Here is a 16428-nt window from a genome sequence, read left to right on the forward strand (position 1 = left end):
CATGTATCCAGCCAGACTAGCCCGGTCAACAAATGTAAAATAAATGTAAAATAAAATAAATAAATAAAATAAAATAATGCCAATTTTTTGAGAATAAAGCAAGCTTTCCGCCCAAGGGTGCTTCCAGTTGAGCCCTGGTGGGCAGATTCAGAGTACAGTCATTGAGCCTGTCCTGGTGTAGTTGTTGTTGCTGCTGCTGCACTACCTCTCTGGTTGGCAGGCTGCCACTGACAGCCTCTGTAAGAGCCCCTAGATTGGCCTCTGCCTCTGGGGCGTCTGTTCCTGCCTCTCTGGGCTCTGTCCGAGTCTGGAAAGGACCAATTCTTAGTAGGCCAGTTTCTGCTGAATCTCGGTGGTTGTACTTGTAGGAAATCCTTAACTGTTTGCACAGATTTTGCCTTTTCTTCATACTTTTTTTAAGACCTCCTGAGCAGAGGAGCCAAATAAATTTTGTTTCTCCATTGGAGCATCCAGGAGTTTAGCTTTAACATGGTCTGGCAAGGATTGTTCCTTCAGCCAGGCATGCCTACGAATAACTGCCCCAGTCATAGCTGACCTAAATGAAGCCTCCAATGCATCATAACCACACTTTAAGAAATGATTACTAACCTGCTGTGAGTTGTGTACCAAATCCTGAAGGGATTTACGGTCAAGGGGCTCAGGAGATGAAAGCTTCTTGTTCAGTTCATCTAACAAATACTCTTGGTACTGTATCATATGAAATTGACAATTTAGTGCCCTGACGGAAAGAGTTGCAGAAGTATATACCTTCTTTCCCCATCTCTCTAAAGCTCTAGACTCTCTTTCAGAAGGTAGAGGATTTTTGGCAGTGGCAGCCACAACCCCTTTAGGGCCCAGAGTCTGCAGAATGGGCTTTATACAGATGGAAGTGAGAATCCGGGACCCTGTAGTATCTATCAGGTTTGGCAGGGGCCAGGGGGAGAGTATCAGGGGCTGTACTGACATCATTGTACACATCATCAATTACATTCAAAACAGGAGGTATAGCTAAGGGCCTATGCTGAGGCAAATGTAAAAAGGTCCTTAATCTCTTTCTAGAATCAGAGAATTCCTGACCTTGCCATTGAAAATGCTCTCTCATGGAGTGTAGAGTCTCACCAAAGGAAAACTCTTCAGAAGGGGAGGCCGAAGGGATAGATTCTTCAGCATCAGAATCCTCATAGGGCGAATAAGCCTCCTCCTGGTGGTCTGACAACTCAGAACCATCCGTGGACTCATCTGAAGAGTGTGGGTCAGAAGGCTCAGTCCTGGGCCTTTTGTCTGGTGGAGAGTGAGAGGCTCTGTCCGGGTGAGGTAGTGAACCTATAATTAAAGAAATAAGGTCCTCTGCAAGGCTGAGGATCTGAGAACTAGAGGAAGGCCTCTAGGAGGTAGTCTTGGGAGGCAAAGCTTTAGAAAGTTTAGCAGCTTTAGCCTTAGAAAAGGCCTTAATGGACATGGAAGCAGGGGGCCTAGCTGCCCCACGTGCAGGAGTAGATATGTCCAAAGGTATGGTGTCGGACATATCCTGGACACTGGTTTCGGTAGGTAGCTCGGTAGCCGACTCAGCCGGGGCCTCCAGGGCCGCGGTGGTCGGTTGAGTGGATTCGGATGAAGGAATCTCCGGGGACTCGGTTTCGGCCGAAACCGAGACACTCGCGGTAGGCCTTACCGTGGTTTCAGCCGAAACCGCGGGCCGCGAGTGTCGGTCCTTGTCCTTCCGTTTTTTCACCAAATGTGATGTCGGAGTCTCCGACGGCATTTTATATGCAAAACTAGCCCCAAAAAATTCCTCTGCAAACTCCGACCGACGTCTAAGAGTTCGTTGGTTGTAGGAAGCACAGGCTGAACAGGACGATACGTCGTGGTCTGGGCCTAAGCAAGGAAGGCAGTAGGAATGGAAATCCTTATGAGGTATTTGTTTCCCACAAGTTAAACAATTATTTACTTTATCTGACATCGGCTGAGGCAAGAGAGAGTCCCCAACGGGGTACTTAGCTTTTTCGAAGTTTTCGGTAGCTGAAATCACTGGGTCTGACCGACCGGCACTTGCGAACAGCTTCTGCTTCGGGCACTGTGCGGCAAGAAAGACTGAGGAAAATGGTGTCGGCTGATGCTTTTATACCCCAGACGCTCTGACGTCGGGGAAGGTGCGACATCAGCAGAGGCCAGACCCAGACTTTGGAATCCGAAGGGCTGCCTGAGGCAGGACAACCCATATGTTATGACTGCAGATGCATCCTTGAAAGACATCTGCACAAATATCATCTGAAGATGTTCTGGACCAAAAAGTTTAAGAAACCGCCAAAGATCTTGTGGAATGAGCCTTAAGGGGTTTTGGTAAAGATAAACCCACTTTACCACAGGCAAAGGTTATACAAGTCAACCATTTGGTCAATGTAACTTTAGATAATGGACTGCTTAATCTTGTAGGAGAAAAGGAAACAACTGATCAGATTTCTTAAAGTCTTTGGTTCTGTGAAGGTAGAAAACAAAGTGGTCTATGCACATACAACAGGTGCAACAGGTACTCTCCTTTCTTTAAAACATTTGTAAATAAAACTGGGAGATTAATGACCAGGTTAATACTCCAGTCAGAAGCTATCTTAGGTAATAAAGATGGATTAGCTTGCAATGACACACTGTCTTTGTGAAAAATTAGATAAGGAGGCTTTGAAGACAGCCTGGAGTTTAGATACTTTCTAGCTGACGTAATAGCTACCAGAAAAATGGTTTTCCAAGACAAACATTTTAGGTCAGCTTTGGCTGAAGGTTCAACGGGAGATTCAGTTAAGGACAGAAGCATTATATTTAAATCTTAAGGGGGTGTAGGATCTTTTAATAGAGGTCTGAGCAAGAAAGCTCCCTTGAGAAAGACCCTGCATAATTTAGAAGAGGCTATTGCAGTTATTTTCACCCCTGTGGAAATTAGAAATGACAGCCAACTGAACTCTAATAGTTGAAAAACTAGCTCCTTCATTACAGACTGAAGCTAGAAATTCAATGATTTCTGGCACAGGTGCTGAAAATGGGTCCAGATCCTTGGTAGGGGCCCAGAAGACGGATCTTTTCCATTTACTCTTGCACATCTTTTTGGCAGAATATGACAGACTGGGGAGGAGAGCCTAGACTCTGGAGAAACCATGCAGTCAGTTTGAGGCTTGTTATGTCCAGGTAAGTCATGCCTGTTGGGTGAGAAACAAGGTTTGGATTTGGATCCAGAATCAAAGGTTGATGTAGATGAGAACAGAGGAAAGGAAACCAAATCTGACAGCCAAAAGAGTACAATGAAGATAACTGTGCTTTTCAACCGAACTGCTTTCTGAAGAAATTTGGGAATTAGTAGCAAAGATGGAAAAGATTACAGGACACCAGAGGGCCATTTGTGAACAGCATCATCTCTCTGGGACTCCTCCATCAGGGCAAAGAACCTGCTGCACTTGTTGAGGGGAGAAGCAAACAGAGCACAGCACAGCTGATCCCACTGATGGTAAACTTTCTCTTGTCATGTTGTGGTTGAGAGACCACTACTGCAGCATCAGAATGGGCCTGCTTAGTTTGTCTGTAATCATGTTAAATTTCCTCTGGTTGTGCATTGCTATTAGAAAGCGACTGGAAGAGATTGCCCAAAGTCATACTCTCATAGCTTCTCGAAAGAGAGGGTAAGATCTAGCTCCCCCAGTTTGTTAATGTACCAGACTATTGACATTTTGTCTGCCTGTATCCAAATTGTCCAGGATGGGAGATATCTTGAAAGGCCTGCAAAGGTGGGAGGAGAGCTCTCATCTCCAGGATACTGATATGTATCTTGGCCTCTTTGGGGGAATCGCGTGCCTTGGAATGTCCCTCCCAAGTAGTGCACCCTCAACCAAGCTGGGAGGCGTTTGTGGTCACTGTGGTCTTGAGAAGGAGAACAAAAAGGGACGGCCTTCATGTAGCTGGTTTGAATGAATGCACCATAGAAGACATCTTTTGCATGCCTGAGTAATTTGACTGGCATGAATTTTTGATCAGTTTCTTGATTTGAGACCATAGAGTGCTTATTTGAGTGGAGGGAAGACAGGCTAACTGACCGACTATGTCCAAATGAGCACCTATGAATTCCAGACTCTGTACTGCGGAGGGTTGAGATTTGCTGTAACTGACTCACTACAGGAAGTAATCCCTTGCTTGTAGCAGTCTATGCCTAGTTAGGCAGTAAGAAGCCAGTCTAGATATAGAAACACCTGGAATCCCAACAGTCTCAAGTGAGCTGCTACCACTGCCATGCATTTGATGAACACCCCGGGGGTTGTGGCAAGACCAACGTGCAGTGCTCTTAACCAGTAATGCCCGACTCTCAGCCAGAAGCTGATCTTTTGGAGCGATAGTACACATCCTGAAGATCTAGCGAGCAAATCCAGTCATCCTTTAGCAACACAGGCAAAATGGGCTGAACCACGACCATCCAAAACTTTGTATATTGAACAAATTGATCTAACTTGCTGAGATCCAAAACTGGTTTACTGTGCTATCTTTTTTGGCACCAAGACAAATCTTGAATAAGTTCCATACCCTCTCTTGCTCGGGGGGACCTCTTGGATGACTCTTTTCTAGCAGGTTTTTTTATTTCTAGAAATTCTGCTTCCCTCTGACTGGGTGAAACACTGGGGAATTTCTTCTGAATGGGGGGGGGGGGGGAGCTAGGGAAAATGGTATGTTATAACCTCTGGATATGACCCTCTGCATCCACAAATATTTTGCGACAGACAGCCAGGCTCTCTGCTGCAGGGATTAACAACTCCCGACTGCTTCCACAGCGGGGCAGCTGGGCTTAGGAACACTGATATGACCTGTCTGAAAAAGAATCTCTAGATCCCTGGTTCTGTGGACCACCTCTGCTGCAAGTATAACATCTTCCAGTTGAGTTCTCTCCTCTGCCCTGGGTGAAAGAATAGTTGTGCAAAATCTTACCATAACCATAGATGTCCTTCTCTTCCATGTTGCAGTATTCTTGGTGTGGGATTTCCTGCCTTCAGGCGACTCGTACATCAGCTCCTATACAAAAGCTTCAGCTTGGCTGTTGCAGGTAAGGGGAACGTCACACGAAGAGTCATAAACCAGGGACCCTATTTGTGACGTCTACACGCACAATCCTCAGTACGTGAAGCTAAGCAGGTAAAGTAGATGGTCCAACAGGATAGGCTGCCAAAGTTGACCTGTATAATGCCCTGGGTTTCTTCTGTAATGGCGAGAGGCATCAGGGAGCATCTGTATGCAATATTTGTGTGGGTTGAGGGGGCTGCAGTGGAATCCCTGGGTTTAGTTGTACTTGTTGGATCCATCAAATGATTTCCTTCTTTAAACAGGGAAGAAGGGGGATAACTTGCTCCAAGTGATTCTGGGGTTGTAACCAGATATTTTTGAGGTACCACTGCAGTTTTCGCATATGCATTCTGGCCAATTGTAGCATGGGAATGGTTGCTGCCATCAATCCCAGGAGTCAAAGGAATTGCTTTGCAGTGACTGCCTGGGACAGCAAGACTTCCTGGAAGTGGGAGGTTAGAGATAGAACCTTGTCCTGTGGGAGAAAGGCTTTCATTTGTTTTGTATTGATTCTGCAACCTAGGAATTTCTTGTCCTTGTCTGGGTTCATGGAGGACTTCCTGAGGTTTGCGGTGAACCCTAGACTTTGTAGTAGGGACATAGAGAAGTGTAGATGTCTTAAGAGGGAATCTTCTGACTGTGCTAGGATAAGGATGTCATCCGGATATGGGTAAATCTGAATTCCTTGGGTCCTGCAGAAGGCAAAGGCTGGGGGCTAGGCACTTTGTAAACACTCTTGGGGCAGTGGATAAACCAAAGGGCAAGGCCATAAATTGGAAGTGTGAGGATGGGCCAGAAAAACGCAGGAAGCTGTGTGAGGCCCTGATGGGAATGTGCAGGTAAGCATCTTTTAGGTCCAAGGTGACCATGAAAGCATTTGAGGGTATGAGGGGTAAGAGAATGGGAAGTGACAGCATTTTGAAGGAGGGTACCTGCAGGTAAAGGTTTAGGAAGGAGAGATCCATAATGGGTCTCCAGGGACCGTCCTTTCAAGGGACCAGGAACAGACAGGAGTAGAATCCCTTTCCTTCCTGTCCTGTGGGAACAGGCTCTATAGTGCCTTGTTGTTGCAGGTCTGACAGAATTTGTGAAAGGAGATGGCATTGTTTTTTTGGGGGAAATGGAATGCCCTTCCAGGGGGGGAATTTGTTTCCGGGATAAAAAGTATTCTTTTTGAATAATGGTTAATACCCATTGGTCTGTGGTGATTTTCTGCCAGAAGGGAAGACCGTGAGTAAGGCAAGCTGACAGGGGCAGAGGAGTAAGGCAGTCACGCATTATTGGGACCTCCCCTGTCCTGAAAGGACCATCTAGGTTGAGGAGGTGGGCCAGTGGGCCTGGATGAGGAATGTCTTCTAGTTCCTCTTCTGGGTCTGGAGGAGGAGGAGGCAGCAGAATGCCGGTTACGGTAGTCTTACCCGGGTAGTTCCTATAAAATTTGGGTATAAGGGATACCAGGAGATGTTTAATATCCTGCAACTCTGATTTTTTCTTGCAGATTCTTAAATAGGTCTGCAGATTGCTTTCCAAAGAGGAAGTTGTGATCCAAGGAAGCATCCAAGATTTTGGACTTAAGTCCTCTGGCAGATTCTGTAGTCTAAGCCAGGAATATCTCCTAAGGACAGATGCTGATGCTGCAGAGCGAGCAGAGGCGTCTGCAGCATCGTAGCTGCATCTTACATTACAGAGTGTCTATCCACTTGTAGTGCTTCTGCAGCATCGTAGTTGCATCTTACGGAGTGCCTAGCCACTTCTAGTGCTTCTGCAGCATCGTAGCTGCATCTTACAAAGTGCCTATCCACTTGTAGTGCTTCTGCAGCATCGTAGCTGCATCTTACAGAGTGCCTATCCACTTGTAGTGCTTCTGCAGCATCGTAGCTGCATCTTACAGAGTGTCTATCCACTTGTAGTGCTTCTGCAGCATCGTAGCTACATCTTACAGAGTGTCTATCCACTTGTAGTGCTTCTGCAGCATCGTAGCTTATCTTACGGAGTGTCTATCCACTTGTAGTGCTTCTGCAGCATCGTAGCTGCATCTTACAGAGTTGTCTATCCACTTGTAGTGCTTCTGCAGCATCGTAGCTGCATCTTACAGAGTGTCTATCCACTTGTAGTGCTTCTGCAGCATCGTAGCTGCATATTACAGAGTGTCTATCCACTTGTAGTGCTTCTGCAGCATCGTAGCTGCATCTTAGAGAGTGTCTATCCACTTGTAGTGCTTCTGCAGCATCGTAGCTGCATCTTACAGAGTGTCTATCCACTTGTCGTGCTTCTGCAGCATCGTAGCTGCATCTTACAGAGTGTCCAGCCACTTGTAGTGCTAAGGATAAATTGGAGGAGAAATCCGTCTTAATGGGACTGTCAGGAATTGAAGCCATCATAGAGGTGGCTTGGGATACTAAGTCCAGGGCATACTTGGTCATGTGTGTTTGATAGTTAATGGCTCTAAAGGCCAAAGTGGAGGAAATGTACACCTTCTTGCCTATTCTATCCATGGATTTGCTATCTTTATCCGTGGGTAACAGGAAGGCAGAAGGTAACAACCTAGACTGTTTAACAGGGGCAGTGGCAATCACTACTGGGTCTGCTAAGGGTGGCTTTATGAGGAATTTGCGTTCCTCTGGCACCTTGCAGAAGTGGTCTGGGTGCTTAGGTACAGCAGACCGTGAGTCAGGAGTTCTAGAGGCTGCAGTAAAGGCATCCAAGTATGCAGAAAGAACAGGGGGTACAGCTGAAGGGGAGGGGGACTCCACTTGCAGCAGTTCAAAGCATCTTTTGTGGGTTTCTCTCATTTGGGAAGTATCCCATTTGAAATAGTCTTTCATTTTGGTGATGGTTTCACCAAATGTAATGTCTTCAGGTGGAGAATCCCCTTCCACAGAATTCTCATCAGGAGAATAATATTCCTTGGGAGAAGCAATCTGGGATGCATAAGAGATGGATTCATCCGAGGAAGACTAGGTAGATTCATGTTCTTCTTCCTCAAGGAGGGGAGCTATGGCAATGAAGAAGCAGAGGTAGACCTAGGGCTTAACAGAGGGAACATAGTTGTGGGTGAGGCAGAAGGCCTAAGGGCCATAAATGCCTGCATAAGAGAAGAGGTGAAGACCTCCCACTCTGGACAGCCTTCAGAAGCAGGCGTAATATGTTTTGTTTTCTGCTGCTTTTTGGTTGGAGTCAGTCTAAAGCTGGGTTTGGCAGCGGCTGCATCAGAGGTCTGGATCCCGGTTGAAGAAACCACCAAATCTGGTTCCCCCTTGACATCGACAGTCGTTGGTGTCTGAGAAAGCTCCGTGGATGTGCAGGACGTCGGCTGTGCAGCGGCCTCCGCGAGGGAGGTCGATAGAGCCGACGGATCCGCCAAGCTCTCCTCAACTCCTACATCGGTAGTTGGCGGGCATCCGGGTGTGAAGCGGCAGGCGATGAAGGCCTAGGCATCTTGGCCTTCTTACGCAGAGGTTCTTGGGCGGCCTCCGAAGTGAGATCCATCCTGAGAGACAGTCATTTGAGGTGTTGGTTTCCTAAGTAAAGGTTTAAAGCTGCCAGACGGCTACGTAAGGTCTTAGGCAGAAAAGATTTACAAATAGGGCAGGCGTCATGATCGTGTTCCCGGCCTAAGCAGAAAATATATTTGTTATGGGCGCCCTTATGGGGAATTTGGCACCCGCATTGGTACTTTCCCTTTTTCCCTGACATCAGCTGAAAGCTACAACAACCAAGCCTAAGCAATGCGAAAGATCGGTAAAACGTTAAAAATGCAAAAACCCAACGGGTTACTTATCTATAATCGATCAGACATCTGGAGAGCGATTGTACTATGCAAAGTAGTCTGCGGCTGAAAAGTTCTGAGGATTGTGCGTGCAGACATCACACAGGACCTCTGGTTATGGCCCTACATGTGACATCCCACGCAGCTGCAACAGCCACGCTGAAGCTTTTGTATAGGAGCCGATGTACGAGTCGCCTGAAGGCAAGAAATCCCACACCAAGAATACTGCAACATAGGAATAGAAGGACATCCATCTCCATGTGAATCCTGGAAAGGATCCAGAGACTTTTTCACATCTTTCTGACATCTCACTGGTTCCCAGAGTAGGGCCTTTGAGGGATAGAAAAACATACGCCCATGGCAGACAGGGTCCTTTCCTCTTGTTCTGACCTGGATACTATGTCCTTAACCTTGGGGTCAAACAGAAAAGATCCGTCAAAGGGCGCACTGCCAAATGAAGACTTAAATGGTTCTGCAAAATCACATAAGCACATACAGGCATGTCTCCTGAAGCCTACACCTGAACCTGTCTCCCATGAGGTACCTTCTACAGCATGGGAGATCAACCTCATGGACACATTTCAGATAGACTGGAGGGTGGCCAGATGTGAGGATATTCTGTTTCCATCCTTGAAGGACATGGATCCAGAAAGAGATTTGGTAAGCTCCTTGATCAAATCTCTTTACATTCTTGTAAAGTGAGTCATTAAGAGCAACGGTCGCTGAAGAATAAACACACTTCACAAATCTGTCCAACACCCTAGACTGCCAATTAGGGGGGCAAACAGAGGAACTCTGCTCTGCTAGTTCCCTTCTTGTAACTGTAGTCACAATCATGGCATCAACAGATATTCCCTTGCTCCAGTATGCATGGTCTTCTGGGGGGGGGGGGGGCAAGAATTTTATCCAATCTTTTAGGTATTGGCTCAACAGAGTCCATCTCCTTCCGCACCCACAGAGAGACTAAGTCAATGTGCTCATCAGCCAGAGTGGTCACCCAAGAAGCAGATGGGCTAGACCCAAAAACCTCCAGGAACACTGATTCCTTCTGAGAGGTGGTATCATACGACCAACAATAACTTTGTTTAAAAAGTTGTAGGATGTCTTCAAAAGGAGACATCATCAGGGAGTGATGTGGGGGACTCCTCCCCCTCATCAAAATCAGTGTCCTCTGTGAGGGATTCCTCGGGAAATCTAACTGCCTCCTTTTGCATGTCCTCTTTCGATGGACTTCCTCAATGGGGTGTTCTGGTGAAGTATAGCAAGAGATAATGCCCTGATGGACCGATTGAAGGCTTCTTGGGTTGGCTGTCCCAGTAGAACAGATGACTGGAGCTCAGGACACAGAACAGTATGAGTTAGGGTTCTCTGATCAGAGGGAGACAGGGATGTCTGTTCTCTAGGCATAGAAAAAACCCTCTCTACATCCTCAAAAGCCAAGTGGCTAGGAGAAACACAAGTTGAGAGATCCGAAGCCGGAATCATTCAGCTCATCGGCTCCTGAAACCCTATCAGCACTCCACCCGAGGAGCGAGTCAGACTTCAGTTATTCAGCACAGATGCTCAGAAAGCTTGGGAGTTGACTCCAGATGCTTCAGCTCTGAGAGTCCTCCAGATCCAAAACACTCGGTGCTGGTCGACTCAGGGGAACCACTAGAGTCAAAGAACAAATATTTTTCAGGGGAAACACTAGAATCAAAGAAGAAATATTTTTCAGAAAATATTTTTCAGATCCAAAGTAGACACCCACAGGGATACCGAATCCGACGTCTCCAAAACAGAAGGACGGAAGTGAGTGATTGGGAGATTGAGTGGTCGGATCAGAAGCTGATGGATCCAACTTTTTCTGAATCTTGGCTGGGGGCTCCGCTGAGAAAGCCGAAGCTGAATTCAAGGTATAAACTGGAGACCTTTTCTGAGACTCATCTTCACCCTGGGGGTCAACTTTTAATTTGTCTATTTTGAAGGGGTTTAAAGCCCCAGCCACCAAACAAGAAGTAGAGGGCAAGAGATCCCACAGAATGGATTTGTTCTTGCGGTCAGTCATGAACCTAGAATTAAATCCTGAACAAATGTCAGTCACAGCTACCATGAAGGTTTGCTGAACCCAAATATACACATTTCCCTGCGGGCATCAGAATTCGGAATCTTATGCCCACAGGAAATACACTTTTCAAACCCAGAGGGTTTTTCCTGACATCTTAACACTGCTACCACAATACACAGCTGAACGCAGCAAGTACTAACATCTTAGCCAAGAAGCAATAGTATTTCACTAAAAGTACTCAAAACAGTACAAAGGAATACCAGCAATGGTAACAGCAGACATACTAAACACAGTAACTTACACTAAAGGGGGAAGAAAGAATTGCTAAGAACACTAAAATATGAGAGGGAGGAAGAATGGCAAAATACTAAACTTAACTCACAACACCAGAACAAAAAAAAAAAAAATCCAGCGATTACTCAAAAACACTACAGAGCTAGGAAATCCGGGTCTGATACTTTAATGGTGGTGAATGAGATCTGAGGTACAATAGGCTGGTGGGGCATTATGTGTAAAGGGAGGAGCTTCAGAGTTCTAGGATTCGATGAGCTGGTAGAAGCAGCCGAGTTGGACCAGAGTCTTGGATCAAAACCCATCAGTTGGGGAATGAATGAAAATTACAACATAAGTTCAAATGTTCACAGGCCAGAATGAAAGCATTTATCAGTTTGTTTATAGAGTGTAAAAGTATAAGTGAGAATTAGTTGTTTCTACTCTTGTAGAGATATCACCAACAACTAATTCTCTGGAAAACTTTACACTTTAGCTGTTTATGGCTTTTTAATGATCTCTACAAAACACAGTCTTGAGATGTAAAACTGTATGGTGACCAACAGTGAAAAGTTACAGAATCTTTGTTGTCATGCAGACGGAGACAGATCCCTTTCTGAAACATGAGATTTAAAAATGATAAAATGGTGAGACATTTTAAGACCACCTAAATGCCTGCAGTCCCAAAAACATTTCAGAATTACTGCAGACTATGTACAAGGACTTGGAGACATATGTACAAACAGTGTTTGGACTCACAAAGTGGTTCCCAGTAGAGTGGGTATATGCAACTGGGTTCAGCTCTAAGTTCAATGCTGTTCATGTTTGTGATGAATTACGTCAGTAAACAGGTCAGAGAGAACAGCTCGACAATGCTGCTATGTACAGATGACGTGGCATGATGAGCAGACAATGAACAGGAAGAGAGAACAGCTCGACAATGCTGCTATGTACAGATGACGTGGCATGATGAGCAGACAATGAACAGGAAGAGAGAACAGCTCGACAATGCTGCTATGTACAGATGACGTGGCATGATGAGCAGACAATGAACAGGAAGACAGAACAGATCGACAATGCTGCTATGTACAGATGACATGGCATGATGAGAAGACAATGAACAGGAAGAGAGAACAGATCGACAATGCTGCTATGTACAGATGACATGGCATGATGAGCAGACAATGAACAGGAAGAGAGAACAGCTCGACAATGCTGCTATGTACAGATGACGTGGCATGCTGAGCAGACAATGAACAGGAAGAGAGAACAGATCGACAATGCTGCTATGTACAGATGACATGGCATGATGAGTAGACAATGAACAGGAAGAGAACAGATTGACAATGCTGCTATGTACAGATGACGTGGCATGATGAGCAGACAATGAACAGGAATGTCAACAAATGAAAACGGAAGACAAATGGGATGAAACGGAGTACAGAAAAACACACAAAAGAATTGTCAAGACAGCAAAAGGGGAAAATTGGAAGTTAAAAACTGAGATAGAAGAGAAAATAGCAGACTGGGTGAACAGCTTCAAGTATGTTTGAGGGAGGTCGCTAAGGAAAAAGGAAGTCTGAATGAAGACGTCAAAATTAGAAACAGGTTGTATCCAACTGACAGAATATGTTGGGGTAGTGCGTGACAAAAAATCTTAAAGCTTAAAAGTAAAGTGAAGAAGGCAGGTGCACAACTACTACTTCTCTAGGTTCCAGAAATCTGGGCAGTTGAGGAAACCAGATGTAACGAAGATGAAGTGCCTGAGAGAGGTGGCAGAATATACAGTGTAGAGCAAATATATGGGGCCAAAGTAGCTTCATCTGCTTAGAAGGCCAAAGGGAACAGATCATCGTGATTTGGGCACAAGTGTAGAAAAGCAGAAAATTTGCTAAAGATTACTTGGGAACAACAGGAAGAAGGCAAGAGAAAAAGAGGATGCCCAGTAAAAAAGATGGATGGATTGTGTGACAGAAGACTTGGGGCAGCTGACAGTACAACTTAACCTCATGAAGAAACAAAATCAGCAAAACAGAAGTTGATAATTATAATGGTGCTGGTGAGACTTTCATAATCTACGTCAAACAACTAAAAATAAAAACATGAATGGTGACAATGAGTTTCTTGGCACTAAATAAAAGTATCTTCCCAGCTGCTCAAGGCCACACTGGGCAAAAAGATCCTGCTGACTGTCACAGAGTGGCAGCTGGGATAGCCATGTTCTACCTGCACTAAATGTTAATGATGTCAGCTGCAGGACTACCATGTGAACTGCAATGGGATGCAAGCCTTGCATTACATCACAGAGGTGCTGGGCAGCTGTGTAAGGGAACTTCTTTTCTTTACAACATTTGTAGACATGCACTTGGATACAAGCCTTACATGACATCACAGAGGCGCTGGGCAGCTGTGTAAGGGAACGTCTTTTCTTTACATTTGTAGATGTGCACTTAGATACAAGCCTTGCATGACATCACACAGGCGCTGGGCAGCTGTGTTAAGGAACGTCTTTTCTTTACACCATTTGTAGATGTGCACATAAAGATAGCTTTACTAATACCCGAGTGGTCCAGGACACACCATCTGACAGCGTCCTCATACCTGGCAGTTGAACAGATGTACTGCGCGAGCCTTATGTTACCAACTCCTAGCCTGGCACATGCCATTAAGATGGCAGTCCAACCTTTACTACCCATCATCAATACCCACCACGGCAGGTAGGGAGACATTAGAATTCCTTGGTGACGTACTATGTTGCCAAACACAACATCGATGTGTGGTCACGCGGCAGTGCTGATCATGGCCCCATAACAAGCAATCTGTTACTACACTTCTCTACATGGTATACGGAGAAAACAACAATCAGACTGGGAGAAGTCAAACTGTGTTGGAGGTTAGAGTGAAAGTCATCTTGAACAGTTAAATTAATTCAAGATGTCTCCAAATTCACTCCTTTTGACAGCTTGTCCAAAACCTGTCAATAACTCATGTGCGCTACACATATAGAGCCAATTACCATAAAATGTGAAAATTCTACAAAAAAAACGATTTTAATATCATGTGGACAGTCACTATAGAAAGAAGATAGTCTATGAATACATGTCAGTTATAAGAGCCAATTAGTTAAAATGCAATAACATCAGAAAAATGTACAATTGTCAACACCACAGTTAAAGTCTTAAAACAGTCTTCGTTATGCTATTAATCAACAAACTCACCTGCTCAGGTGTTGTCTGTTGTGCTGCTCCCTGCTCCATTCCTTGAGTAGAGTTGCAGTTCGGTCCAGTTTCTAAATTAACTACTTGAGCAGATTTTGACTTCTGTTTTTTCAGTTTTGACTTCTGTGCCCATGACATTAACAATCTAATGTAAGCAGAGATGTTGAAACTAATGTTAATTTATTTTTCACCAGGACAAGTGATAACAGAAAACTTATTTCACAGCTTCACTTATTACACAGCTTCACTTATTAGTTAAAAAAAATAAAGCTACTCAAGGAGAGATGGCCAAAACAGCATTAAATAACAGAGAAAAGGATGCTGGACTCAAGTTTAACTCATGCTAGTGTATTACAAATGTTTATTACTTCCTTTGTACGTTCTGCACAGTTGGCACAGCGTCAGTAACCAATTTTGTTGCCTCCGTCTTAACAATGCCTGCAGTCTGAGCAGACTTTGCTTGCTTTTCGTTGTGTTCACCTGAATTTCTTTTCAAATTCCAGTCTCCTCTCACCTCCAAAAACATATTGCTTACGTAGGCATTTTCAATGCACAATCCAGCAAACTTAGAGAATTAGGCTAGGTGATTACTGAAAAAAAAGAAGTTATGTCTTACCATAACGTTCCATCTGTGATGCTCATCTTCTTACATTCATCAGTGATGGGTTCGGTTCAGAGCCCTCGGAATCGAGTCGGCCTTATTACCAAGCTTGCACCAGCCAAAAAAACTCTTGAGCTAAGTCTCTACCCAGAATGCCCTTCTCCCTGTTACCTCATATCGAGGTTGCTATAGAAAAGAAGTAAAGCCGAGGCCACTTCTGTGCAAATACCCTAAGGCACCACTTAGAATCAAAGCATCCCCCAGGAGCCTTTGGAGGGGAAAGGAGGGTGGGAAGTGATGAATGAAAGAAGATGAACACAGATGGAACGTTATGGTAAGACAAAACTTCTTGATCTGATGCTGTTAATCTTCTTTCCATTCATCACTGATGGGACAGAATCCCAAGCTACCTTGTTGTTCCTTGGGCGGCCCTTATGGAAGAACATTCCTGAGTACCACTGAGCTGAAGGCAGCTCTCCCTCTGGAGGCCAAGTCCAATTTGTAATGATTGATAAACGTATGATGGCTTAGCCCAAGTAGCTGCTGCGCAGATGTCATCCATGGAAGCCCTGGAATGGAAAACTAAAGATGCTGCCATAGATCTAGTGGAGTGAGCTTTAACTTTTGGCATAGGTTCATTATTGAGGGAATACATGAAACGTATGCATTCCCTTAGCCATCTTGACAAAGTAACATTGGAAAAAGCCTCTTCCATTTTGGGCCCAGAAAAGGAGATGAACAACTCTTCAGATTTACGGATAGGTTTGGTCCTGTCTAGGTAAACTCTCAGTTGTCTATGAATGTCTAAGGAGTGAAGGCAGTACTCTCCTCTATTGGCAAAATTCGGAAAGAACACTGGCAGCTCAATGGTCTGGTTAATGGAGAATTCAGAAACAACTTTGGGAAGAAAGGATGGATTTGTCCAAAGTGATACTCTGTCTTTATAAAAGACCATATAGGGCCGCTTGATACACAATGCCTGCAGCTCAGAAACTGTTCTGGCAAATGTAATGGTACCAAGAACAAGAATTTCAAAGACAAAAACTTTCGGTCACACTCCGCAGCAGGATAAAAAGGTTTTTGAGTCAGACTGAAGGACTAGAATGAGGTTCCTTGGTTCCATGGGCTGTCTGACAGGAGGCCTGACATGAGACGCCCCCTTGAGGAAAGCCTTGCAAAGGTGCAAAGAGATAAGAGGGGTGCCATCTATACCATTGTGGAAATTGCCACTAGATTTACTCGTACCATAGAGGCAGAAGCTCCATTATCAAAAAACATAGCCAAGTATTGAAGTACTGCAGGAACTGGAGTCGAACACGGGTCTAGCATGTTATCCTGGGACCAGATAGACAACCTTTTCCATTTATCCTGATATAGTCTTCTGGTGGATGGTTTGTGAGAGGCCAGAATGATGTCTCAAACAGGCGAGGAGAGATCA

At 44.9% G+C, this 16428-nt stretch overlaps 1 protein-coding gene across 4 annotated transcripts in view; it reads right to left on the reverse strand.

The window, feature by feature from the left end:
• The window catches only part of MPHOSPH9 (M-phase phosphoprotein 9), a 2191511-nt gene that overhangs the window by 1565490 nt on the left and 609593 nt on the right, over window positions 1-16428 (reverse strand). For all 4 annotated transcript variants that reach the window (XM_044068924.1, XM_044068922.1, XM_044068923.1 and 1 more), the window contains exon 6: window positions 14390-14534. In XM_044068924.1, coding sequence (XP_043924859.1) covers window positions 14390-14534 — 145 coding nt within the window. The remainder of the gene's footprint in view (window positions 1-14389; window positions 14535-16428) is intronic.

This window comes from Protopterus annectens, chromosome 4.part0 (genome assembly GCF_019279795.1).
Source record: "Protopterus annectens isolate FY-2018-M chromosome 4.part0, PAN1.0, whole genome shotgun sequence".
NCBI classification, from domain to species: domain Eukaryota; kingdom Metazoa; phylum Chordata; order Ceratodontiformes; family Protopteridae; genus Protopterus; species Protopterus annectens.